At 43.4% G+C, this 25890-nt stretch overlaps 1 protein-coding gene and 3 long non-coding RNA genes across 4 annotated transcripts in view; 1 reads left to right on the top strand and 3 right to left on the bottom strand.

The window, feature by feature from the left end:
• Positions 1-270: 270 nt before the first annotated feature.
• The window catches only part of LOC144584288 (uncharacterized), a 362675-nt gene continuing 337055 nt past the window's right edge, over positions 271-25890 (bottom strand). Inside the window, exon 2 of the long non-coding RNA XR_013538443.1 lies at positions 271-1722. This is a non-coding gene — a long non-coding RNA (uncharacterized LOC144584288). The remainder of the gene's footprint in view (positions 1723-25890) is intronic.
• TENT5B (terminal nucleotidyltransferase 5B) lies at positions 2378-17319 on the bottom strand. The gene is made up of 2 exons (XM_072979561.2): positions 16756-17319; positions 2378-4237 (listed from the first exon to the last, which is right to left on the bottom strand). Exons 1-2 carry the CDS (start codon positions 16990-16992, stop codon positions 3218-3220), a joined length of 1257 nt encoding a protein of 418 aa, XP_072835662.2. The 5' UTR covers positions 16993-17319; the 3' UTR covers positions 2378-3217.
• On the top strand, positions 17588-18664 carry LOC140702040 (uncharacterized). Its single transcript, XR_012081087.2, has 2 exons — positions 17588-17900; positions 18357-18664. It is a non-coding gene; the product is annotated as an uncharacterized LOC140702040 (long non-coding RNA).
• Positions 18602-23171, bottom strand: LOC144584286 (uncharacterized). Its single transcript, XR_013538441.1, has 2 exons — positions 23077-23171; positions 18602-21914 (listed from the first exon to the last, which is right to left on the bottom strand). It is a non-coding gene; the product is annotated as an uncharacterized LOC144584286 (long non-coding RNA).

Below are 25890 nucleotides of genomic sequence, written 5' to 3'. Positions count from 1 at the left end.
TCCCTCCAAAATCTGGTTCCTGGACTGGCTCTGCCCAGAAGGTTTATCAACAAAATGGCCGCCCATTTTTGGCAGGCTCTGAACTAACCCTTTGGAGTACTTAGGGTCCCATGTTTCCCTCATGTTTTGTTCAGAATAATTCAGGTTTTGAGGTTGTGCCTTAACCTGTGTGCCTTCTTTTGGTTTCTTTTCCAGCTCCTTTTGCTTAGCCTCAAACTCAGCCCTGATCTGTAAAATTTCTTCCTCAGCCCTAGCTTTTATCTCTTTTACTTTTTCTTCAGTCTTATCTCTGATTTCTTTTAATTTAATGTCTTTTTGCTGATTATATTTTTCAAGATCTTGCTCACTTTGTCTGGCCTGAGCCTCATACTTTTCTCTTTCCGCAATTTCTTCAACTGATAAATTGTTGTTTCTCTTATTGAGGAATGTTAATTCTAATTGTGCCATTCTAATTCTGTGTTTCAGTTCCATCTCTTCTATCCTCATGGCCATTTCCCTTTTCCTGGCATCTGCCTCTACCTGACTGATTTCAGCTCTTTCTCTGGCCTCACTTTCCATTCTCTCTATTTCAAATTGCCTCATCCTCAGTTCATGCTGTTGGGCTATGATCATTTTCCTAAGTTCTGGGTTTTGTTCTCCTGTGCTGTCACCCTGCACTGAGCCAAATTCATCCTCAGAACCTTGGTCCACCTGGGGGTCTTTCACTTCACCCATTTCTGCTACTTGGCTTCGAGTCAAGGGCATAACCCCCCTCAGAACAGGCTGCTTTAAAAAGTCAAGCCTCAAAATAAAACGACCACTTTTTTTCCTTTTTGCCTCAGAACCAGCTCTCCCTAGAGATTGCTGCTGTTCTTCAGCACTACTTGCAACAGTATCGAGTCAGAGCCTACCCCCCTCTGCTGGGCCTCTCAGCTGGCAAGCTAGCTCGCTGTTGCTACGCAGATTTTCCTCAGCTTTTTCCCGCCAAAACTAGGCTGCCTCAGAGCACCTTAATCTAAGTCTCCCCAGTTGGCACGTTCTTCTACTAGCGCACCTCCCCGTGAGGTACACCTAGAAGATTACCTACGCGCCTCAGACTGTCCCTGACTAGACCCCCCTTGCTCTGGGCACACCTGCCAAGGCTTTGCTGGACCACTGGACAACTGGACCAGTCGTATCCCACACGCTGGACACCAATCAATGTGACAAACCCAGACCTACTGGGATCTATCACACAGTTACTAAGCTGCCACCAACCATTCCCTATAATAAGTCACACAGACCAGGGATGGATTTTTAAACAATAAAAGAATAAGGTTTATTTTAAATACAAACAGGGTAAATAAAACAATCAGGTGAATAAAATAAAGTAACGTGGCTTATTCTCACACACACAAGCATACAGTTTGGTTCACCTAGAACCTTTAACTTAAAGCACAGACCCTGAACCCATCAGTTCTGGCTACCCAACAGACCCCTGAACCTATCAGGGTGGTACTCTGACCCACAGTAGTACCCTGTCAGACACACAGACTTCCACAACAGCTTCTTCTTCCCCAGCTGCTGCTTCGTCCCAACCCAGTGTCTCACAGTCTGTCTCAGCATCTCCTCTTCACCACACAGGCATCACATATTTATACAGTACAGCCCCTCCTCCTGATGTCCCGCCTTCCACTCCCCATAGGATGGAACTTTCCCTCCAAACCCATGACAGACAGGTAACATCAGTGCTGTTATGTAACACTAACGTGTTCACTCCTTCAGCTCCCTTTAAAAAAAACAAAACAAAAGACACCCCCCATGAAGAGCTAACCTGAACTGAGACATTCACAAGGAACTGCCAGGCAATCCAAAACATCAGGAGAGCATTGGGGAAGAACTATTGTGCTGTATAAGTAGTTACTTCAAAAGCGCAAGTATTTGTAGAAGACACCAGAAGTTCCTTGAATAAAGGTATCTGTCTTTCAGCAGCTCTGTCTGGTAGCAGAAAGCACCCAACGTGGGGCACATCCATAATCCTTTAGCAAGAGACCTACTGCTAAGCTATAAAATCCTCATCTTACTCCGACATGGAGATAAGCAGGCAGCCAAAAGGAGGAACAGACCAAGGCTGGAGATGGTGCTAGAGTCAGCCTGCTGTTATTTTTTTTCAGCAGGGACTTTGGGGTTCTTGGCCTGAAAGCTAAATCTGGAACCGAAACTGCTACCAAGAACATAATTTAGACTTTAGAAATTTAATTTTTGTGATCTAGAACTGCAGAATTCCCCCAGCCAGCAAGGCCATGTTTGCTAGAGTATTTGGGGAGTTCTAGACCAAAAACTTCATTTCTCCAAGTTCCGCAACAGACTGATTTGCCACATCTGGTCATGCTTCAAGTCCAGACTCAGTTCGGTGCAAATGGGTGGTCACTTTTTAAATATTAAAACAGGACCGCCCCTTTCCCTCTCAAAAGAATGTACTGACATGAAAAATGCTCATCTAAATATTACTTTATGAACTCATCTCTTCAGGTTTTGGCACTAGACATTTCATTGAGTAATACTTTGGGGGCAGATTTTCAGTCCCTTTCTCGCCAAAATAATGACTACGTATAACAATTCATGTTTGTCAAACCTCTCCATTGCTATGAATTCAACCCCATGTCCCTTCTCCCCTCTCCCAGTTCTGTTCTGACCACTGATCAGTACTGCTGGTCCATCAGGCAGCAAGCCATGGGTTTACTGCCTGATGGCTGCTCTTGGAAGCCTCTGCCTGCTTCAGTTACCTTGACAGAAATGATCAGGTGAGCCATTCCCCAAAATTAACTGTAGACAGCCTGAACTGAACTACCCATTGGGAGCTTTGCCCCCATTGGAAAAAAAAAGGTTACAGGCACTTGAATAGGATTTCTTTGGTCCCTTAAAAGGAATCAGCCACTTTGGCATCTATTCAAAAGGAGAGTTTGCACAGCCTCTAATGCTTCCTGTACTTAAAAAAAGGGGGGGGGGAGGAGAATCAGCTGGCATTTCAGGAAGTGCAGCTCTACTTTTAACCTAATCCTATCCACCTACCCCATACATAACTCAAGCATTTTCTTACTGTAAACATTTTTGGTAACTACTCATAACACTGCACAATTTCCCCACAACATACAGCAGACTTAGTTCCAATGGAAGAGCAAAAGGCCCTTGTTTCTTCTTGAGCACACAACCACCTCTGCTCCCCCAGAGGTCAAGAGCCAATTTCCTTGCCGGACACTCAGCTGCAAGGGAGCCACGTTGGGTAGGAGTGGCTGCAAGGCAGAACAGGTTGCATGTGGGTGACATAGTAATTGACATTGATCTCACTGACATAAGGTGCTGGCTGATAATAGCAGGTCACGTTCGTAACTGTGGGGATTATGTTCTGCTCTGCCAGGACCCGCACGGCCAACATGGCAATGAGGTTGAGCGTCTGCCGCCTTTCATGTCCCATCAGGCACACTGTACTCTCATTGACCACTCTGTGCAGGGTCATCAGGCAATCGTATCTTTTACTCTCCATCCCAACAAAGTGGCTCTGGAGATAAGACTCTAGCTTTCGCTGCTGTTCCCCAATGTCAGGAAAGTCTATAAAAAACCGGGAACACATGTATCTCTGTAGTGCCTTCATGTCAACTTCCGATTTGGGCTTAAATCCCCGCACAAGAAGGTTGCAGTACTTCAGAAGCCCCCCTCCTCTGATTTCCTCTGGATTTCTTGTGGCAATGATTCGGTTTCTCAGGTGGTCCATGGCCTCCTCAAAGTCCCCGTACATGCTTTCGCCAGTGACTGTTGGGTGGAAGTTTGCAGACATGGGGTTCTCCGAGCACTCTCCAAAAAGCAACAGCGAGTCCAAGATGATCTGAAAAGAATCCACGCTGAACTCAAACTGCCGTCGGAGAGAGTCTACAAATTTGAGTTCCACATTCTTCCCACTATTGTTTGACAAGGATATAAGGCTCCAACGATCTGTTTCATTGCACACTTTCACTAGTTTCTGCACATAGGCCTCCTTCAGAGTCATGGGAGTGATCTTTTCTTTGTTTACCCCCTCAGGAAGGAAGTCCAGGAGACAGTCCATCACGACATCTTTCACCTGCTGGAAAATATCCTCGCTTTTCAGATCCACCCCAAAAATGAGATCCAGATCTTTATAGCCCAGGCCACTGTCCTGATGCAGCACATAGCTAGCTGCTGAGCCATTCAACCTCACGTTGTAGACAGGGATGCCCTGTTTTTCTAAACGGCTACGGACCACCTGCAAGAAAAGGAAAAACAGACTGTTGTAAGTATTGTGAGTTACCAAAAAAGGGGAGAAAATTCCAACAAATGTCTGGCTAAGGTGTTACCCCGCATGAGTTTTTTCACTGGACATTGTTTTTTTGCGATTGCTAATTCTCTATGGGGGAATTTCGCTGGACAATGTTTGGTCCCTGCTTCGCAAACCGGTTTTCGCTAGACGATGATTTTGATAGCTCCCTCCATACTCGCAAAATGGGCGTTTTCGGGACCTAAGCTTCGTAAGACAGAGATTTAAACAGCTGATCGGCAGTTCGCAAAGCAGCTTTCCTATGGCCGATCTTTGCTAGACAACGACGAATCTTCCCCATTGGAATGCATTAAACAGGTTTCAATGCATTCCAATGGGGAAATAAATGCTTTTAACTAGACAATGATTTCGCTAAACAGCGATTTCAGTGGAACGGATTATAATCATCTAGCGAAGCACCACTGTACCTGGACTGGGTTCTCATTATCTGTTGAGCAACGGCCACATAAAAAGCTCAAGTATTCATTCACACTATGCAGCCCCAACAACTACTACCACCACCACCATGATCATGTCACCTTCCTATGTCTTCAAGAAAGAGCACTCTCACTTGTGGTTTCTTGCAAAAAAAATTTGCAGTGGAGGAGACTACTCTAGCCCTTCTTGCCCCACAGACAAGCGATACATTAAATTTGGTTGCCGCTGCCAAATTTCAGTGGGGCCACATCCAACGGTGGCAAGGTTCACCCTGCTAACCTACAAACTGTAGCGTCCTATTTTAAAGTATATTCAGAAAATGATGAGCAGCATATGGGTAAGAGTCCAGTGTAAGACATGTTCTTAACATCAGTGATCAAGTACCCAACAGCTTTTGAGAAATATAGTAGCAGCTGCAGGGGGGGGGCAGATTGCCATGTTTCTGGGGAAAATGCTTTTGTTGGATGTATCATCGCTTCCCTAGAATTGCTCCATGGAGTCAACAGAACCTCTTAGAGAGCAATTAAAACTGACAAGTGGTATGGGCCAAAAGCATACATACTAATGCAGTGTTCCCAACCTAGGGGACAAAGGTCCCAAAGAGGGTCACAAAGTGATAAATTTAAGCCCTTGTTATTTTTTTTCCCTTGACTTTTCAGAGTGGGATGTTAAGGTTAGTGTGCATGCGTATGTATGAGAAACAGGGCCTTTAGGGGAGAAAGAAGCCTCTGCTTTCAGAGAAGAAATTACTTTCCCCTATGTAAAAACACAGAAACACAGCAGGGGGTGTGTTGCAGGTTACCCAGTTCTTACAAAAGGGGGTTGTGACTCGAAAAAGGTTGGGAACCACTGTACTGACCGATGCCAGCTACTTTTTTTCTTAAACATTTCCAGAAAATCCAGTCATCAATGATTTCACATTGCCACCTAGTTTGAACTTAAGTAACCTTCAAATCCTGGCGCTTACAACAGCTATAAGGAAGGAAGACAAGCATGCTAAAACCTTCACGTTGGAGATCTCTCCTTGTTCTAACCCTAAGGCAATTGAACTGCCTCCTCTTTTATTCTTTGGCAAGTGTTTCCCAGAACTTTCTACAAAGAAGTGAAAAAATGAGAAGCCTGGGAATGAAGGGAGGGACCTGTAACATCAAACACGTTTCATACAAGGTGCCTTAAGATGCCTGATATGCCCTTCATACTCTCTCTCTCATTCCTGGAGTTGCTCTTATCAAGGCTCCAGGATTGCAAAGCTTGCCAACAGCAGACCAAAGCATCATCTATATGGCAAAGCCATGGGCAAGCAGTCTGGCCACCTTTAGGGATCTGAGAGGCTGGCATCAAGGTAAACTAAACATCAGTTGTAAGAATTAACCACTCATTAGGTGCTAGCTTTCGAGAATTAAATTGGGCTAAAACAGTGTGGCATGCTACGGAGACATGAGGTCACATCCCAAGAAAAGTCTAACTTCAATAAAACCATGGAAAACGGAGAGAGCTCTCCACCCTAAAGAGACAGACGGAGACTTCAGGAGGCAATGGCTTTGAGTTTGGAAGATCTGAGCAGAAGTAGCAATGAGATCACCTTTTGCAGTTACTGATCCATAGGCTTGCCCTAAGTTGCCGGTAACTTGATGGCATACAACAACTCTTCCCCACCCTGGAAAGAACTTAGGTGAATCCCATCAGAAGCACTCTTGGCCATCTTCCAGACAAAGTCAGACTCAAGCATCAAGAAGCTAACATGATTTCTGCCTGGGAGACATGCTTATAGAAAGGATGCATTTTTATAAAGAAGAACACAATCTTCACAAGCTGAATTGCAGAAATTAGACGATGAATGTATTCCTGCCAAGGATCCAACAGCGACAGGGCACACGTTTTGTTACTAAGCTTTTGGGTATATTAGCAAAGGAGTTAACTACTTACTTTTATTAATAAAGATTTTTTTTTAATCAGTCGCTTTGCCTAAATAAAGAGGGAACTTTAATTACAATTTGGATTCCTCAGTCACCTTGAGAACAGATTTGAGAACTGTGAGCCCCTTTATTTCTAAAAAGCATAAAATAGGTCTGCAATGCTTTATGAACAAAAATTAACAGGTACAATTCAATCTGGATGCAATAATGAAAACAGGTTTTCTTGTTGTTTCTTTTGCCAGCTACTATAAGTATCTAACATACTGAGCAATTTATTGGCAAACCACAGCTTATAAAAGAGCCCTCTTTTTGTAAAGTATATGCAGAGGAACTATATGCCATCTACACACCAGCAGGACCAGAACACAAGCCGAACTATCTCAACATCTAGAGTTCCTTACCTCTTTTGGTTTGGCAGCACAGAGCAAGTAGTACAGACGCAGTATTGCCTTTTTCGGTTACTTGCTTGAAATTGGCAACCTCTGCATTTAGTGCTGTGTAATGTTTATCTGGTCAGTCTCACTTGCCTCTGTTTATAGAAAGTTGCTATGAGCAATTAAGTGCTACTATGGTTTTCAAAAGTATAGGAAGAATAGTAGTATCTGGCTTTTAACGTTACCGAAAGCTACAAGGGTGTGACATTTCTCACAAGAAGAGGTGTGGGCAAAATTTAAGGCCAACATCATATACAGTGGACCCTCGACTTACAGACGGCTCGACTTACAGACTTCTCTGGCCACAAAATTTAGGTTCAAGTTGCAGCCGAAGAATCAACTTACAGACCAGGAAAAAAAAACAAAATCGAACAAAAACGGAACAAAAACAGCCGGTTACGGATTAATTGGTTTTCAATGCATTGTAGGTCAATGGAGACTCGACCTACAGACTTTTCGACCTGCAGCCACTGTTCCAATACAGATTAATTTCGTAAGTAGAGGGTCCACTGTAGTGGTGAGAGGATATACTGTACTGGGATAGAGGAACTCACATTCAAATCTTCACTGAGCCATGAAATAGGGTTGCTGACTTTGAGCTATTTTAATCACCTTGTACACACTTGAAGGTAGGATAGGCATGCGAGTAATAAATAATTGGACAGACCTGTCACAAAGAGGACGAGGCTCTTCTTAAAGCCCTCCATACTTTGCTACTCTTGGATAGATCAGGCTATAGTGTCCTTTAATATTTGCTCCAGCTAGTTTTTACTACTAACCTTGGGCAGTCTGCATGCCTCATTATGCTTCACAATATAATGACCAGAATCCTGTTGGCATAAGGTACACCATTCAATTCTGGTGACATCATCAGCTGTGGCCATAAGCAGCTTTCAGGAGTCACAAAACAGGGTAGAAAATAATTTAAAGCTGGATAATCGCCACTGATGGATTCCTAGGACAGATGGGATCCCTAGAAATCCCCAGAATCCAGCAGGGGAAAATAGGGCTATGGCACAGCCAGAGCTGGTGACATAACTGCAGGCACGCAGGGTAACATATGCCAAAAGGATTGCAACCACTAAAAACCAAAACCAAACAGGAGTGTCTCCTGAAGGTTATCTCACTCACGTTCACTGCTTGTTATGGTTTATTATGAACTCTACAAATGAACTATTACTATTAGCCGGGTGAAAACCACAGTTAGATGCCACAGTTTGTTATTGGTTTATGCACTCTGGCTTGTTGTTACATCTGAAACCAGAGCCATGGCTTGCTTCCCCAGCTGTCATGTGCCTGTCAAACCATGACTAAAATCACAAGTAGAATGTGTTGACACAGGCAACATACAATCTGAAATGACTAGTGTTAGCCTCTGTCTCTATGTTCAGTATCAACTATGCTGCAGGAGTCCAAAGGTTTAATCCCATCCCATTGCTTTCTGCTTCTATTTCATCCTTTTCATGTCACAAAATTATGCAGAGTTGAAATTAATTCAAACTACGTAGTAAGCAAGTATCATCCCTGGTACTCATGGGCTCACAAAAATCATAGTATGTAGTCTTCCTTCGGCCCTCAAAAATGTGGAGCATATATGATGTGACCCTCCTGCTGAAAAGTTTGGAGACCCCTGACTTAATGCAATAAGCAACCCTCCTGCACTCTCCAAACTCTTATGCTTGCATTATGATTCTGAAGGATCAACAATAAGAAGCCGAAATCCAACAGTAGCCACTGGTAGCAAACGTTGCCCTAACAAGATTGCTTCCTACACTAGAAGATAATTCAAGTAAATAATGAAAAATGTGGAGCAGTATTTATGAGATGCACAAGAGGTTTAATAAGTTTTTATGATTGACAGTTTTGCTCTGTCTGCTTATTCTAGGCCAATGCTAGATGGTCATACTGGATCAGCCATAAGGCATTTCAAGTTTTAGTGGCTGCACACTTTTGAAAGTTAAGACAACACTAGCTTGGGTTCATTTTCAACTTTCATAGCAGACTAGAGGCCACTTTTCCTAGGATACAGCAATATTTTCCCTTAATTTCATCTTCCAGCATGGCATCAGTAATGAACTGGAACAGACAGTAACATGAATAGTTTGTTCTAAATAAAAAAAAAAAGTCTGTATGTGCACATACATTCATTTCAATAGTCTTCATAGTAAAGTGTTGGGTTTTGTCTGTAATATAGGGATATATAGCTCACAATACAGTTAGAAAAAAACTGCGTGAAATTTAGCTTTTTGTATAGTGTGACTGGCCCAATGTAGGACATTTGGTACATAAAATCCATAATACTTTACAATATTTTATGAATGTGGACATCCACTATGGTCTACTCCTGGAAAATGCTATTGTGAAAGACAGTTTTGTTACTAGGCTGCTCTAAAACACCAGAACCCAATATATCTTATTTTACATTAGTGAGTCACTGCAGAGGAATGAAGCCACCTCCCATTCAAAATGAATATGCAAAGAGCTTATTGGCACAACATCAGTGCCTACTAAGCAGAGTGTTGAGCCTTTATAGACAAACAAATACCTAGTAATTTGCAGCAGCAATGACACAGCCAAGTGGACTATTTCAGGGCAAATGGATTGTACTGGAAGCAACCTTTAATGTCGCCCAGCTTCTCACTGGAGGCAATCAACAAGCATGAGGATTAACAAGCATCAAAGCCAGTAATGGCTTTCAGCTTTTCAGGGCAAGTTTCTAACACAGATTAAGAAATATACAGTAATAGTGCTTTACTGTATTTACACAGAGTTCAGAAAAGTTACATTTTGGACTCTACCTCCCATACTTCCCAGTAATCATGCTGGCTATAGGGATCTGGGAGGTGGAGTCCAAAAAAGAAAACCTTTTCATGTTATGTGTATGACAAAAATCACAACATGTTCTCTCCATCCCAAACGAAGCAGTCTTCATAAAAAGGAATACAGTGGTGCCTCACATTACGTTAATTCATTCCAGCGAAATCGCTGTAAAACAAAAATGTCATAAAGCGAAAATAAAAAAGCCATTGAAACGCATTAAAACCTGGTTAATGCGTCCCAATCGGCTAAGAACTCACCATCCAGCAAAGATCGTCCATAGGGGCGGCCATTTTCGGGTGCCTGTGCAGCGAAAAATGGCTCCGAAACACAATGGGGAGCCATTTTGAGCATCCAGTGGCCATTTTGAAAACCCAACGATCAGCTGTTATGATCGTCAGGAAGTGAAAATCGGTTCCCCAAACAGGGAACCGATCACCGCGCAGCGAAATTCCCCCATTCAAAACGTTGTTTGCGATCGCAAAAAACTCGTCGTAATGCAGATTCGTCGTTAAACGGAGTGCCCGTCTTGCGAGGCACCACTGTATCCTATGAATGTGGTGCAGAGATTTGAGTGCTGTTATAGGTCAAGAGGCCAAGGCTCAAATCTCCTCTGTCACAGAGCCTAGGGGCAGGAGACTGCTCCTTGGGCTAGTAATTTTCTCCTTGCCAAATCTATTGCCTAAAGATTGGATATAAAAGCAATTCAATAAGCAAGGTAAGATTAGTATACTGTAGTAGAGAGGATGGGAAAGTATAAAGGAAAAATACTTGAGAGCAGAACTGGACACTCACCCTATAAGACTTTTATGCCTCCAAGTTATTTAACACACATCACTTTGATTCGCTTAGGTGCACAGAAGTCATACATGTCAAGACATACACTGGCTTCTGTTTACTCTTTCACATGCACAACTCACTCCATCTAATTTACAGAAATACACAGCCCGTATGGTCTGTCCATATGTTTTTACATTCCAAATAGAAATTTTGAATCTTCACTATGATCTAATGTGTCGAGATTCTTATCTTAGCTCTGTTTGGCAGTAAGCACCAAGATTATAAATGGCTTGGAAAGTCAGCGATAAGCGTTCAGCTGAACGGTGACTATGCAATTATATGTCACAAGCTGTGCCCATCTCAGCCGATCATGCTGCCCATAAAAGTCTGTATCAGGGCCACTAATATTCCAATGAGAACACTAGAAATTACTCTGACGTTTGGGGTGGAGTTACCGCCAAGTACTTTTCTGGTAAGTGCACATTAAGTCAGCAAAGTTTTGCAGAGTAAGTTGCTTTTGGACCTGTTGAACCTGTAGGCTCGATCTTTGTTATTAACCCAGCAGGCATAAACAAGAGGCAGAAACAAGACATCAAAGTGATGTCATGTGGGCATGACCAAGAATGTGGAACACATTTGCCCTACCATATTTAGTCTCCTGCCACCAAGATAATATCAAAGAACAAAAGCCATTAAGAACTCTCTATTGCCAACATAGTAGTGAGAAGATTCTCACCATTTGACATGAGCTTTGCCTTCATTACTAAGTTCTTTATGTGATAATGACCAATGTTCAATCTTTCCTTTGTTCCTGCCAGTTCTATATAGAGTACATTTATAGCAGCTGCCACTTCTGCAGGTGGAGGCCATGGAGAGGTAGCTTGGAAGCCACAGCACCCAACAGGGGATGATTATCTCAGCTTAAGCCACTTCACATTGCTGTTGTGATTATTACACATATATGAATTTCAGAGCAGACCTATTCAGCAGCCACTATCTTTACAGTACTGCCCAACATTACTGAAGCCAACAGCAAAAATCCTGTTGCCCAGCATAGTAAATCACACCAAAGGTAGCCCACTAAATAAGTGGCTATTTAATACGTTAACTCCTCCATAAGTTCCATGGATTCAAATGATATACTAAAGTAAGTCCATTCAGATCAATGGAATTTAACACCGTTGACTCAACAATTTTCTACTGATTCAATGGGTGTACTCCAGTGTGATTTCCTATGCTATTACTATTTTGGTCACTAAGCCCAGCTATACATACCTCTGTCCATTTTAGTTCCACTCCAGGCCATCTGGGCAGGGAACACTACCAAGGACATATCTGTAATCTTCAGCATAGTATATGAACATGTTCACCATGGTCCTTAAACTTAGTATTTAGTGCACATAACACCCCCAAGCATGTTTCCCAGTCACAGGAAACTAGGAACCTTACTCCCATTTTTTCCCATCCCTGTTCCACAGATATAAGTCCTAGACAGGCATTTTCAACCCAAAGATCAACTAGAAAATTCCGAGCCCTGATGGCATAGAGCCAAGGTCGAGGGACCACATATCACTAGCTCAGCAGATTTATTTTCTGCTAGCAGATTCCAAGCTCCATATAAGCTGACAGTGGAGTGCCAAGTACAGAGGCAGGCAGCATGCAAACTCATCAGGGCAGAGTTCAACATTTGACTTGATCTGCTTCGATTAAGCTAGCCTGCAGTGGCCTCTCTAGCTGACCAGTTTCCACAGGCAGGAGCTGATCTGAGTGACATTTTATTCTGGCTCAGAGTATCTGGGCAATGTCACATTCTAGAACTTCTGCCATGCTTTGACTTTAAGCCAAGGCCTGAATTTTGAAACAACCGCATCAGCCTGCCAGCATGGACTGCAAAGTGGAACTGAGTAACCTAAGTGTGGAGTAATGAACCGAAGCAGCTCATAAAGATCCACCTGCCTGCATTGCTTATCCTACCCCATTATTTGCTACATACCTGTAGCACCTTTAATCTGTGGGCTTAAGGCAGCACATGTAGTTCTCCTGCTCCCCTCTTTATCCTCACAACAACCCTGTAAATTAGGTCAGTCAGAGACAGCAACTGGCCCAAGAGCAGCTAGACTGGGTTTCATGATTTAATCTGGATTTGAACCCAGATCTTTTGAACCTTGTCCAGCATCACCACATAAATTCATTCTGCATCACTTTGGAATCCTCTGAAATAAGTTAACATTCTCTGAACACAAGATGTAAGGAACCAGCACTGGCAAGGTTTTAAGCTGTCTGGACTATTTTCATTCCGGCAATATATATACACAACACACAATATTCCCTTTTATGTTTCAACACTCTGCATTTGCCTTTAAAAACATTGAACTGCAAATGTGCCAATAAAAAGTAAGCAGATAGTGAACTTTTGGGCTCAAGATTCCTATGGCTGACACATTTATGTCCTGCCTAGCTTTGCTGTGGGTGATGGCAAACGCAGAAGTATTGTTGAAAATTGATCAGTGTTCAGTGACACGTGGAAACACAACAGCAGGCCGTGTTCTGCTAATTACAGAAAAGCACTGTATCAAATATACTGAAAAGACAGTAACTTCCCAGCTATTAGGAGCCATCAGCCCAAAAATACACTTACATGTGGGAGCACTAATACCTATTGCTCTTGCTTCAACAGACACTGTGCTTTACAAGAGGTTGAATGCATGTTTACCTCAGAAAGGGAAACATCCTCCACAGATACCAAGTGATTTGAATATCCTAGTTTCTTCCTCTAAGGGCCATAACTATGTAACAGCTCTCCAAACCAAGTTTGGTTAAAGAGGTTACCTCAGATAATTCAAGTGCTACATTGACTACTGGCTTGCATGCAAGATACAACCCCGCCCTGCCCCAACTTGAATCCCATCGTGCCAACATTCTCACTGAAAAATATCCCTAGGTGATGCCGTCTTGAAGATCTACACTGGCAAACCTGTTCAGTCTTAGAACATGGGGCCCATCCAGAGTACCCCAAATACCCTTCACCACACCCTCATTTTAGCATCATCTTTCCTTCCATTTCCATCTCCGCCAACCTTATCGATACCTGCCCTATGACAGCAGCAAAAACTCCAAGCAATTTTTTTTTTTTTGCAAGGGAGGGGACGGTGTGCTTTTCAGGTACTGTACTAATAAACTACTGTTTCTATCCTCACTGACAATTAAACTTGCTATCTGGGGCTGATGGGAACAAGAGTGCATACAACACCAGGACAGCCAAAGCTTCTTCCCTCCACACCTGTATCAGCTGAAAAGCCTGGAATGATCCAGAAGCTTCTATTGGATAGACTGCTGCCCCCCAAACCATTTCTTTTCTGCTAGAATCTGACTGGACCTCATGTTGTTTACTTTGGGACATTTCTCTTGCCATCTCTCCCTCCTACCACTATCCAGTCCAGAGAAAGCACGTCTAGAGGGAAATGGGGGGGGGGGGGGGAGAATTCATGAAAGGTGGAAAAAAGTGTTTGGGAAATAAAGAGTGAGGAGGCTGAGGGCCATTTCTCCAAAGATTTGCCCCAGCTGCCAGATCCATCAGCACTATGCTCACAAACCTAGGGATGCTCTTCTAAAATCTTATTCTATGCAGACACCCATTAGAGCAGTGGTTCTTAACCTTTGTTACTCGGATGCTTTTGAACTGCAACTCCCAGAAACCCCAGTCAGGACAGCTGGTGGTGAAGGCTTCTGGGAGTCGCAGTCCAAAACTCCTGAGTAACCCAAGGTTAAGAACCAGTGCATTAGAGGAACTTTCAGGTACTCTGTTCCATTCCCCCAAAATGCTGCTGTGTGTCATGATTCCTTTTCAAGTAAGACAGTCGAACACAGCATGAGGTCATAGGCTTCCACCTCTTGTGAACACAAGTCCTGACGAGAAATGTGCATCCTTTTTCCATATTAGAAGTGGGGTGGTGCTGTTCACTCCTAATCCTAAATAATGCACACAACAGACTGTGAGAAGAAATCTCCAACTGAAACTGCTCCCTGCTCATTCATTTTTTTCCTTCTACAACTCTTTGCAGCCAGATATTTGTTAACCCTCTTAACTCTCAAGCAACATCTGTTACCATGGTTGCAGCAGTTCTACTAAACAACTGAGGAACAACATTCGTACAACAATTTAACTTCTGGCTTCCAAGTCCAGGCCAAAAAAAAAAAAAGGCATGCGGTAAGACATATTTATGAGAGTTACCTTTTAAATGGTAACTTGAATACCACCACCAGGTGGCAGTTCTTTCCTCGCAGCCATCATCTTTATGGATTTATGGTTTCATTAGCTTTTGTACCTACTGTAAGCCATCAAATCTTGCAGCTTAAATTGGTGGTTCTCAATTTTTGGGTCTCCAGATATTCTGGACTTTCATTTCCAGAATCCCTGACCACTACAGACACTATCTGGGCCTTCCTTAGATGGAAGCCAAAAACCACAGGGGGGGGGGAAGGGGGGATTGAGAACCACTTGTATAATAATTTCATAGTGTAACAATGTTAATTTTTGTTGCAACTGGCTAATAATATCAATAGCCCCAATGTATCTGGCCCCACAATGGTCCCTTTCTTATTACTTTAAAACCAGGAACTCTTCTACTTGACAACCTTAGAGAAAGGACACCTTGAAGCATAGTTTGTCCCATGTCGACCTGCTTGAATAGCCATCCTGTTGTGACCATTTTTAGGTACTCTGCTGGCACTCTCACCTTGGATCATGCCTGGACTACCACACTATGGAAATATATGCCCCTGCCCCAAACTCAGGTAAGAACCTGCTAGTTCAGAAAAGGAACCACTACTATCCTGATCCTGCACTGAAGCACAGTATTGAGGGTTTTTTTTTTCCGTTTTGCTTTAACAGCAGCTCTCTGTCAAGAAAATAAATAGGTCAAAACCATGGAAAGTCTGTGGGACACAGAAGTTAGCCTATGATGAAGCTGTTGCCCTAGAAGCCCTGCATTTAAACACTGCCTACATCAAAAATCTATATTTCCTACTGGCAATATGAAATTAGTGCCAACTAACCTTAACAAGATGAGGAGACATTGTTAACATTCCCAGAACACAGCGAGGTACCACTAATACTGTAGTATATTTCCTATGCTTGACAGAGATGGAAACCATGATAGTTGAAGTGGCTGCAATCAGGGATTCAACCAAAGCCAGCCATTTATCTTCATTACATTTTGAAGAGGAGCTCCTCAAAATATCAACATAGCTACCCCATCTATGGGAAATACTCTGAGCAAAACTGGCAGATAGGTAGGGCACCCTTGCTTTCTAACAAGTGTTGAAACTCAGGATGAGCCAAGCTTGTTAACTTCCCACAAAAGCTGCAGAAGACTCCAAAAGCCTAATGACAGTTGACAGGTACACCGATTATTTAAGGCTACAACCTCAGGCATACTTTATGACCCAATGAACCAAATGGGACTTACATCCTACCGTAAACAGGAGGGCCTGACCTGTCTTGCAGAACCCTTCCTTCTTCCGGCAAGTTGCCTTCTTTATCACAGGCAACAAGCTTGGCAAATTAATTGGCATGACCCAAAGTGTATTCACTGCAAAGTAATTGACGCTTTACTATTCTTTTCAATGATGCGTTTTATTGCTTATTAAGTTGCACACGCTACTGTAACCCTACTTTTTTTTCCTTCAACTACAGGGAGAGTAGCAAATTTCTCACCCCCTTTTCAGGTTTTGTTTTTGTAAGAAACAGCAACCTCATTCTTGGCAACTTTACTGGAGAGAGAGTAAGCCCCACAGAAACCAGCTGGGGCTCATTCCCAGATCAAATTCGCACAGGACCGAGACTTTTAAAGAACCGTGGGTTGGATCCAGACCCGGGCACATAAGGAAGACCAGACAGACCCAAGGAAGTCAAACCGGAGTTCAGGGAGTCCTGACTCACTTAAGCCTCCCGCGATTTGACAGGATCTGGCTCCCCATCGGGCCGGAGCCTGGATGCGACCCCAGCGGTCTTTCGAGGAGTTCGTACGAATCTGCGGTAACGCCGGTTTGTCCCACCTACCCTCCCACCCGACTCACGCACCTGCACGATCCGCCGGGGCCGCACCGACAAGGTGGGGAAGTTGCCGCGGCCGTGGATGGGGACCGCTTCCTCGAGGATGTGGTCCAGCCGCTGCACCTGCTCCCAGGTCAGGACGCTAAAGCGCCCCTCGTCGCCGCCGCCGCCGCCCTCGCCTCCGTTGCCCGGCGGCTGCTGCGGCTTCCCGGCGGAGTGGGCGGCGGAGCCCGAGGGCCCGTCTCCCGACCCGGTGGCACGCATGCTGAGCTGCAAACTCGCCCCGGGGAAGCAGGAGGAGGAAGCGCGAAGGGAAGAAAGAGGATGCGTCGCTGGGGACGGATTAGTAAAAATAAAAACAAAAACCGAAGGAAAATTCCAGAAGGAGAAAAGAAAGGTCGGAGGCAAAAAAAAAAAAATTAAGCTGCAACCGGGAGAGAAGCAAGTCTAGCCGAAGGGAACGGAGCGGGGCGTGGGGGGGAAAAAAAGAGGGCGTAACCGCGGCGCGCTCGGCGGCCAAGTTCCCGGCTTGCTTCTTCTCCCGTCCCCTCCGCCTCCGCCGGCGCCGCTCAGCCACTGCGGGAACCTCGGCCCGTGCCTCCCCTTTTATATACGCCAGGCGGCGGCGCGACGCGATTGGTTGGAGGTCCGCCTACCAATCCTCGGCGAGCTTGGGAAGGCCCGGACGTTCTCATTGGGAACAAAGGAGAGCGTCCCGCCCCTAATGCAATTTAGGATAGAGCTAGGAGGAGGAGGAGGGCGAAGAGAGGCGGGGTTGTGGAAGGAGAGGCGGGGCAGAAGCGTTGCGAGGGGGTGGGGTGGGGGGGAGAACCATTCCTCGGCTCGGACGTCAAAAGGGAATCCTGTCTGTGATTGGTCAGCGGGGAGCAGGCTGGATTTAAAGAGACAGGAGGCTTTCAAAGGTAGGGATTTAAAATCGGGGTTTTAAAGTTGGGGTTTAAAATCGAGCTGGAGGGGCGACTTTCGGTTTGAAAGGGCAGAAGATGGTGTTTGTCGTTATTCGAGGGAGGGGGACACTTGGCCACATGCCCAGCGGCATGCTGTTTTAGTACTGAACCCTAGATTCAAGCCCTCGTGATGAGACAGATTCATGAGAGAAAGCTGGGTTTTATGAAGATGCCATGCGTGAAAACGTATGGAAAGATGTCAAGGTGAGGCACACGTGGTTTCCCTGAAATATGTGTACATGTTGTATATTAAATGGGCTGGGGGGTGAGGCAGATTTGATGTATGGTCCTGAGGACAAAGGGATATGGACGGGGCAGTGTTGATTTAATTCATGGTTTTAATTGTTTTATGAATAATTTTATTGCGAAAGGGTGGGATAAAAATCAAATCAAATCAATCAATGTATTTTGCTTTTGTAGACGAGGCCTCTAATTTTATTTTATTATATTTATAATACTACTCCATTCCTGCCAGAGCACTATTCTAGGTGGTTTCGAAGCAGTTAAAACCAGAAAACTGAATGACAGCACACATAGCAATAAGGCATGCAATGGTATCAAAAGAAATTTGCACACTAAAGCAGAGGAAAGACAGGGTTGGAGTGACAGGCCTCCCTCGAAAGTAATGTTTTTCAATGGCTTCTTTTCAACTGAGTACAGGGAGGGATCCGGGCAAAACTCCTCCAGAAGTTTATTCCACAGCATCAGTGTCACCACGGAGAAGGCCCTGCTTCTAGTGAGTTTCACGCCTCTCTTGGGCTGGCTACGCGGAGGAGCCTGGCCTGTGAAGATCTGGTGGATCAGGCAGATGACATTGGGGGAAAGATGCTCTGACAGGTAATTAAAACTTCTGTGCTAGAGAGTCATCGCAGAAGTTTAAATGACAGAACTAGAAATACATGGCGTTTGTTCTATCTCATGTTATGTAATTTATTGAATGAGTTCTAATAAAACAAATGTGTAGCAAATGCTTGTCAGTCATTCTGGTGCTTTTGTTGATATTGGCCATGATCCACCTCAGAATTAGGCACACTTAAGCCTGCTGATTTCAACAGGCTTAACTTTGTTTAAGTTTGTGTTGGATTAAGACCATCGGTCAGCACTCTGCTGACATGTTTTGTTTCCTACTAAGCAACTGAATGGAATATTGCTTATATGTTCTTATTGGTTTCTCTGTGTACTTCAGGAAATAGTTTTTGAAAAAAATTACAGATGAGGCTTTAAAAACACTTAACATCCAGGTAAGGGGCCTTCAGTGTTTCAGAGTGGACCAGACTGACCAATCCCTCCTCATCCCCAATTTTCTGGTAGGCAGGTGAGTACTGTAAGTTGTTGATATCTAACTATTCATCTATCTTTATAGATATACTGTATAGATATTGGATATATATATAGAAAGGAAATCAGTAATCACATTGATTCTGCCTGTGAGACCTTTTAGCCTATAAGCTTTTCTCACTACCTTGTTGCAGAAATATATATATGTATGTATATTTCTGCAGCAAGGTAGTGAGAAAAGCTTATAGGCTAAAAGGTCTCACAGGCAGAACCAATGTGATTAGTGATTTTCTTTCTTTCAGTGGGGAACACACTTTTACTTAACATTTTATTTAACATTTAATCCTTCACCCAAGAATCCAATACAGAGTATGTTATCTCCTTCCCTTCCTTTGTATTCTTTCTGTGAAGTGGGCTAGATAGAGATCAAAGACATCGGCCTAATGCACCCAGTGAACTACACACTTGCTTTTTACCTGGTTTTACCTGGGCCTAATCTGAGCCTCTAACCAAAACGTGTTACATTTTAAGCCCCATCTCTGCTATGCTAGTCCTGCGATGCTCAAGAAGGTTGCTCTGACCACTGCAGCTAATAGTGGTTAATGTACTTAACAAAACAGGCTCCTTTCCAAACTGTAATTTCTGGGTGGTGTTACTCTTCCCAGCCTTCCTTTAAAACAGGTTGAGCAATTGTGGTCTGACCAATGTTTTTTGATCTACAGCTCCCACCACCCCTAGCTTCCCTTTCCCCCCAGAAAATAAGCCCTAACCTGAAAATAAGCCCTAGTGTGATTTTTCAGGATGCTCGTAATATAAGCCCTATCCCAAAATAAGCCCTAGTTAAGTAAAACCCTGCCCTCCACCATTGTGCAGTATTGTGCAGCAACCAGTAGAAGATGACATGACTGTATTTGAATAAATGTATATTGACACCCCCTCAAAATAAGCCCTAGTGCATTTTTGGAGCAAAAATGAATATAAGACCCTGTCTTATTTGGGGGGAAATATGGTAGTATAACCAGTGGTGGGCTATCATGGGAGTTGCAGTCCCAGACATCCAGAAGGCAACAGTTGCCCCTCCCCTTTTTAAAAAAGATTTTAGCTAGGAACCAAAAGTGACCACAACCATGTTTTCTTACTCTCTTTTTTAGGTTTGTCCTGTAGAATCTTATTTTTTAGGTCTTTATCTATCCTTGTTCTTACATCAGAAACTTTTAGTATGCTAGAATAAACCAGGAAAGGTTGGTTACCCTTAAATGTATTCTTACTTTCTTCTCTAGTAAAAATTATGTTAGAATAACTTTACAACAAATCCAGTTAAAGGTTGGATAAAGTACCCAGAGCTGCAGTTAGACATTGTCTGTGAATGTGCCTTATTTTCTGTTCTTCCTTTTAGAGCCTCTGCAGATGTTGTGCTTTGAGAGACTCCTTATACATCTAAAATCAGGGCAGGTGATACTACTACTACTACTACTACTACTACTACTACTACTACTACTACTACTACTACTACTATTATTATTATTATTATTATTATTATTATTATTATTATTATTATTATTATTATTATTTCAAGAAGAGACTTTTAAGTCTTCATCAAGCTGAGCGCCACCGCAGTGTGGACAGCGCAGAAAAAAACATGTAAAAGTTCCAAAAGTCATGGCAGATTGTCCATGCCAGATCGGTTTCTTAAAAGTGACTTTCAAAATGCAGGTTGCAAGTGGAAGTCACTCCTGGGAAACTACTTCCAGAGCTTGGAAAGGTTACATTTTGGGACTGTAACTCCCAGTATTTTCAATGGCCAATGGCCATGCTGGCTGGGAAATTTTGGGAGTTGTAACCCCCAAAATATATTTTTTCCTATCTATGTGAGACACTGATCTGAAAATACGTCACAGGGACCAGCTCTTTCCAGTTGTACAGAAGTAAGTTACTATTGGAAACTTATATTATGCTGCATTTAGTTACGTGTTTAACATACACGTTATATCCAACTGTACATATGTCTGGTTTATCCAAAGATATCATTTTTCCAACCTTTGTGGCGCCATAATTCAAACATATGGTCAGAAGCATATGTTGGTTGTTGTTTAGTCATTAAGTTGTGTCCGACTCTCCGTGACCCCCATGGACCAGAGCACGCCAGGCCCTCCTGCCTTCCACTGCCTCCCGGAGTTGGGTCAAATTCACGTTGGTCGCTTCGATGACCCTGTCCGTCCATCTCGTCCTCTGTTGTCCCCTTCTCCTCTTGCCTTCACACTTTCCCAACATCAGGGTCTTTTCCAGGGAGTCTTCTCTTCTCATGAGATGGCCAAAGTATTGGAGCCTCAGCTTCAGGATCTGTCCCTCAAGTGAGCACTCAGGGTTGATTTCCTTCAGAATGGATAGGTTTGTTCTCCTTGCAGTTGGTTACTTGAAGTCAGTTTTGAAGGCTCTTCTTCACCTTCAGGCAAACAAACTCCAGGTGAACTCCACAGCCTGAAAGTGCTGTCAAGTAGAGCCAGTCTCACAGCTTGAGTTGTTTGGGCAGTAACAAAAATGTACATGGTAAACAAGCTACAACCTGAGGATGAAGTTCCAGAATTGCTTTTGCTATTGCTTAGGGTTTGCGCTCTAGGAATACCAAAGGTTTGACACCACTGCCTTAGGTACTCAAATTCCTGTAGGCCAAAAATAAATATATATAAACTAAGTTTATGTGAGCATACTCACAATATCCTTCACAAATTCAAATCCTACCACGGTCCTAACAATATATGGACCAGTACCTGAATTCAGAGGCTCAGCTGACTGAAAACATAGAATTAATGTATGGTTAAATTTTAAGATAGAGTGTGATTAGACAGGCATTTGGCTCAGTGTTCGGTCCACTATGGAGAAAGGCTGGTTCAATCCTTTTTCTAGTGGTGGATTTGGCTGTGGGTGAATTCTCAACCCGACCTTTAAGAAAAATCACAAGAAAAGGTTAAAAAACACACAACCCTCCATGTCTGTCTGTCTCTTACTTCTGTGAGGACGTTTTCAATCTTTAAATTTTATTTTTTTAAAAAGCAAAGCAAAGCGTGCTGTTTATATGATGCCCCATAGCACTTCAAGCACTCTCTGGGCAGTTTACAAGTTAATTATGCAGGCTACACATTGCCCCCCCCCCAGTGAGCTGGCTACTTATTTTACCGACCTTGGAAGGATAGAAGGTTGAGTCAATCTTGAGCTGGCTACCTGAGATTGAACCCCAGGTCGTGAGCACAGTTTTGGCTGCAGTACAGTGGTTTAACCGCTGCGCCACGAGACTCTTCTTAATCGATGATGCAGCCCTAATAAAGTGTAAAAAATTGTTTGACTTCCTCTGCCTCTCCACGGAGAAGAGGAAGTGATTTATCTTGAAGTAGCTATCTCCTTAAGCCACTTCACAATATGGGAAATTAACAGCAGAAGGTGCTGGGCAAAATAGGGTTACTTGAGGTGTATGCCACTTGGATGTGAGGAACACACCAAATGGCATACCGGACCTTGAAACCGCCTCTGGTGACCCTAATTAGCCCACTCCAAACTGCTCTAATAAGGTCATGTTGACAAGCCCTCTGTTACTCTTAGAACAGACCCAATTAGATGAAGGGACTTCAGTTAATTACAGCTATGAAGTTCCATTCATTCCAGTGGCTCTACTTTGATTAAAGTCCCATTTATTTCACCACGGCTAGTCTATTTTATTTTTAAAATGTGTATAGGAAGTGAAACCTATCGCACATATCTTCAGTGAGGATGAGACAGATATTCTCTGTGACAGCTTCCAAGCTCTGAAACTCTCTTCTGAAGAGGACTAAAGTTGCTCCTGTTGTTCTTTCTCTAGCGGTTTAAGAACAGGACTTTTAACAGACTTGTATTGTGCCACTTCCCCTGCCCCCATGATGATGTGTCAAACTCTTTTCAGTTAAACAGTGTTTAAAGATTCATGGCATGTTAACTTGATCTCCTTTTGTAAGCATTCATCTATACTAGTTTCCAACTCCACCTGTTTTAATCCTCTTGTGAACTGACCCCCCTTTCATCCCTATCTGGGAGAAGGGCAGAAAATAAGTCAAACAAATAAACAGATACTCACACATCTTAGGTTTCTTGGAAGCTGTTCAAGAAGTTTGCTTGCTGCCATTCATACTGCTTAATCCAAGTTGCTTAGAGCAGAAACAGAGAGAATGATGGATCAGACCTTACCAGTTTTTAGAAGAGGAGTGCCTGATCTTTTGTGAGTCGCTAGTACAGTGGTGCCTCACAAGACAATTTTCATTCCACGAAAATCGTCATCTTGTGAAAAAATCATCTTGCGAGGTTCCCTATGCATAGGTCTCAAAAAAAAATCTTGCGAAGCACGGTCATAGAAAAAAGTCTTGCAAGGCACCATAGTGATCGCAAAAGCTAATTGTCTTGCGAGTTTTTTGTCCTGCGAGGCAATCATCTAGCAAGGCACCACTGTGTGGTGCTTTCTCCTGACTGAAGGAGATGAGTCCAGCAGGGACAGGTGCACGGTGTGGGGCTCCTTCAATATCAACAGTGTACAACCCTAGATACCTCTACTATGTCTACGTAATTCGCTGGTTAAGAACATCCTGGCTAAGGAGGAAACTAGTAAAATAGAATCTGTCCAGACAAGGGTGAGAAACATTGTAAGGGGTCTAGTTCTGAGCAAAAGACTGTAGGAGTTGAGAAAGTTGTAGAAGTTGAGAAGCTGCTCTCTCCTTTGTTAGAGCAGAAGTTGAAAGATGGCCAGTCAGTGATGTAGCAGAAAATTTTAGCATTGTTTGGAATTAAGGAGCTTTAAGGTATCTTTCAATTCTATCATTATAATTGTATCCTGAATTTTAGCATTCATTTAAAAAATTGTTTTTGCAGTTTACAGTTTTGGGATTCCTAGAACAGATATTGCATAAAAAAGGTTTCTAATCTTTGTAAACTTGCTTTTATTGGGCTCAATGAAGAGGAACCTGGTGAAGCATATTTGTGTCCAGGAAAACTTATGCTATAATAAAGTCTTAGTCTTTAAGATGCTATAAAGGCTGTTTGTTGGGAGATGAACTTCACTTGTCCTACTCTTAGCTGTAGGATGATATCCCTTAAGACAGGGGTCCCCAACCCCTGGTCCGCGGCCCTGTGCTGGTCCATGGCCTGGGCCAGACTGGGCCACAGAGGCAGATCTCCCACCTATCCCACATGCACTCCCCCCCATGCAGCCCCTTTGTGCATGCACCCAAGGATACGTGCGCCTGCATGAATGCCTCCACCCCTTTGTGCATGCGCGCAAGTGCCCCCGAGTGCTCCCGCCCTTCGTGCATGCATGCAAGTATGCACACTCCCATGTGAGTGCACGCACACCCATGTGAGTGCACGCACACCCATTTGTGCATGCGCATGAGCGCCCCTGCCCTTTGTGCATGCACATGAGTGTGCGCACAGTCGCGCAAGTGCCCTACCACTCCTTTGTGCATACACACGAGTGCACGAGCAAGCATGCACCTGCCCATTTGCGCATGTGTGTGAGTGGGAGTGCCCAACCTTCCCCAACCGGTCCACAGTGTTAAAAAGGTTGGGGACCACTGCCTTAAGAGGTTCCAGCTAAGAAGGCTGGATACCTTCTGCATATAGTGAAGATCAGGTGCTCTGATGACCTCTTCAGTCCTATTGCTGTTACCAAAGTACTTACAGTTAGAATTTGCAAAAGTTACGTTTTTGACCTACCACTCTCCAGATATATCAAGCAACATGGCTGCTACCCACACAGGCTGGGGGTTTCTGGGAACTGGTCCAAAAAGGTAATTTTTTCCAACTCTGCTTACTCTATGTGCTGAGAGGTGGGAGCTATGGTATGTTATAATTTTAACTGAAATTTTGCACAGGTTGGTTTTTATTGAACTTTTTTTTAAATTGGGCTGTTTATGCCATCACTTAGGGCCGTAAAATATTTGTGGCAACCCATCAGTGGAGAATTATACTTTTGAATCACCCTTGCCATTTATGTGAGAAATGCAGGGTATAATAAGTTTTAAAATAAATAACTAGAAAGAGGTTGAAAAGGAATAGAGACCTGGCCGTGTTGCTAATTAGCTAGCATTTAAAGGGCGTGAACGTAGTGCATAGAAGGTTGCCAATTCTGTGGAAAAACTTGTGTCGGCAAGACTTCCCATGATTTGTTTTTAAGGGAACATGGTGAAATTGTGCTCATTTGTTCCTCAGCTATAAACATCCAGCCGTTCAGGAGGTGTCCTTTTTTTCTGGGACTTACATGATTGTCCTAATGATGTCTTTAATTTCTGCAGGATATTCTCCATACATGGCGGTTTATGGTTGCCACAGTCACTCTTTACACTGTTTGTTTTGTTTTTGTTGTTTTGTCTTGTTTGTTATCCACCTTCTTCCCTAGTGGAGGCCCAAGGCTGTATAGAAAATCTACAATTAATTAAACCTATGCCAACTAAAATTTAAAACTATAATACAGTGGACCCTTGACTTACAGACGGCTTGACTTACAGACTCTTTGAGTTACAGACTTCTCTGGCTGAAAAATTTAGGTTTGACTTGCAGGCTGAGATTTGACTTACAGACCAGAAAAAACCAAAATGGAACAAAAACGGCCTGTTACGGGATTAATCGGTTTTCAGCGCACTGTAGGTCAATGGAGACTCGACTTACAGACTTTTTGACTTGAGAACCGCCTTCCAATATGGATTAAGTTCTCAAGTCAAGACCCCACTGTATGCACATCTTTAAAACTATAGACCAGATTTTGAAAGGCCTGCCTATCTCAATGGTCTGCTGATTCCCTGATACGGAAAAAAGTCTCTTGATTCTTCACCAGATGTGCTTGTGAAAACGGTAGGCGTGTGAGAGGGTCCTCCTTTGTGGGGCTCTTACGTGGAGAAACAGT

Source organism: Pogona vitticeps, chromosome 9 (assembly GCF_051106095.1).
Source record: "Pogona vitticeps strain Pit_001003342236 chromosome 9, PviZW2.1, whole genome shotgun sequence".
Lineage (NCBI taxonomy): Eukaryota > Metazoa > Chordata > Lepidosauria > Squamata > Agamidae > Pogona > Pogona vitticeps.
The sequence above is the reverse complement of the archived record's forward strand: the minus strand, read 5'-3'. Positions and strand labels throughout refer to the sequence as shown.

Bases quoted from the DNA above. Each gene is read 5' to 3' on its own strand.
- TENT5B (XM_072979561.2), bottom strand. From the start codon at position 16,992: ATGCGTGCCACCGGGTCGGGAGACGGGCCCTCGGGCTCCGCCGCCCAC. The intron at 4,238-16,755 runs GTGCGTGAGTCG...CTTTTCTTGCAG, and splicing joins GGCCCCGGCGGATCGTGCAG to GTGGTCCGTAGCCGTTTAGA.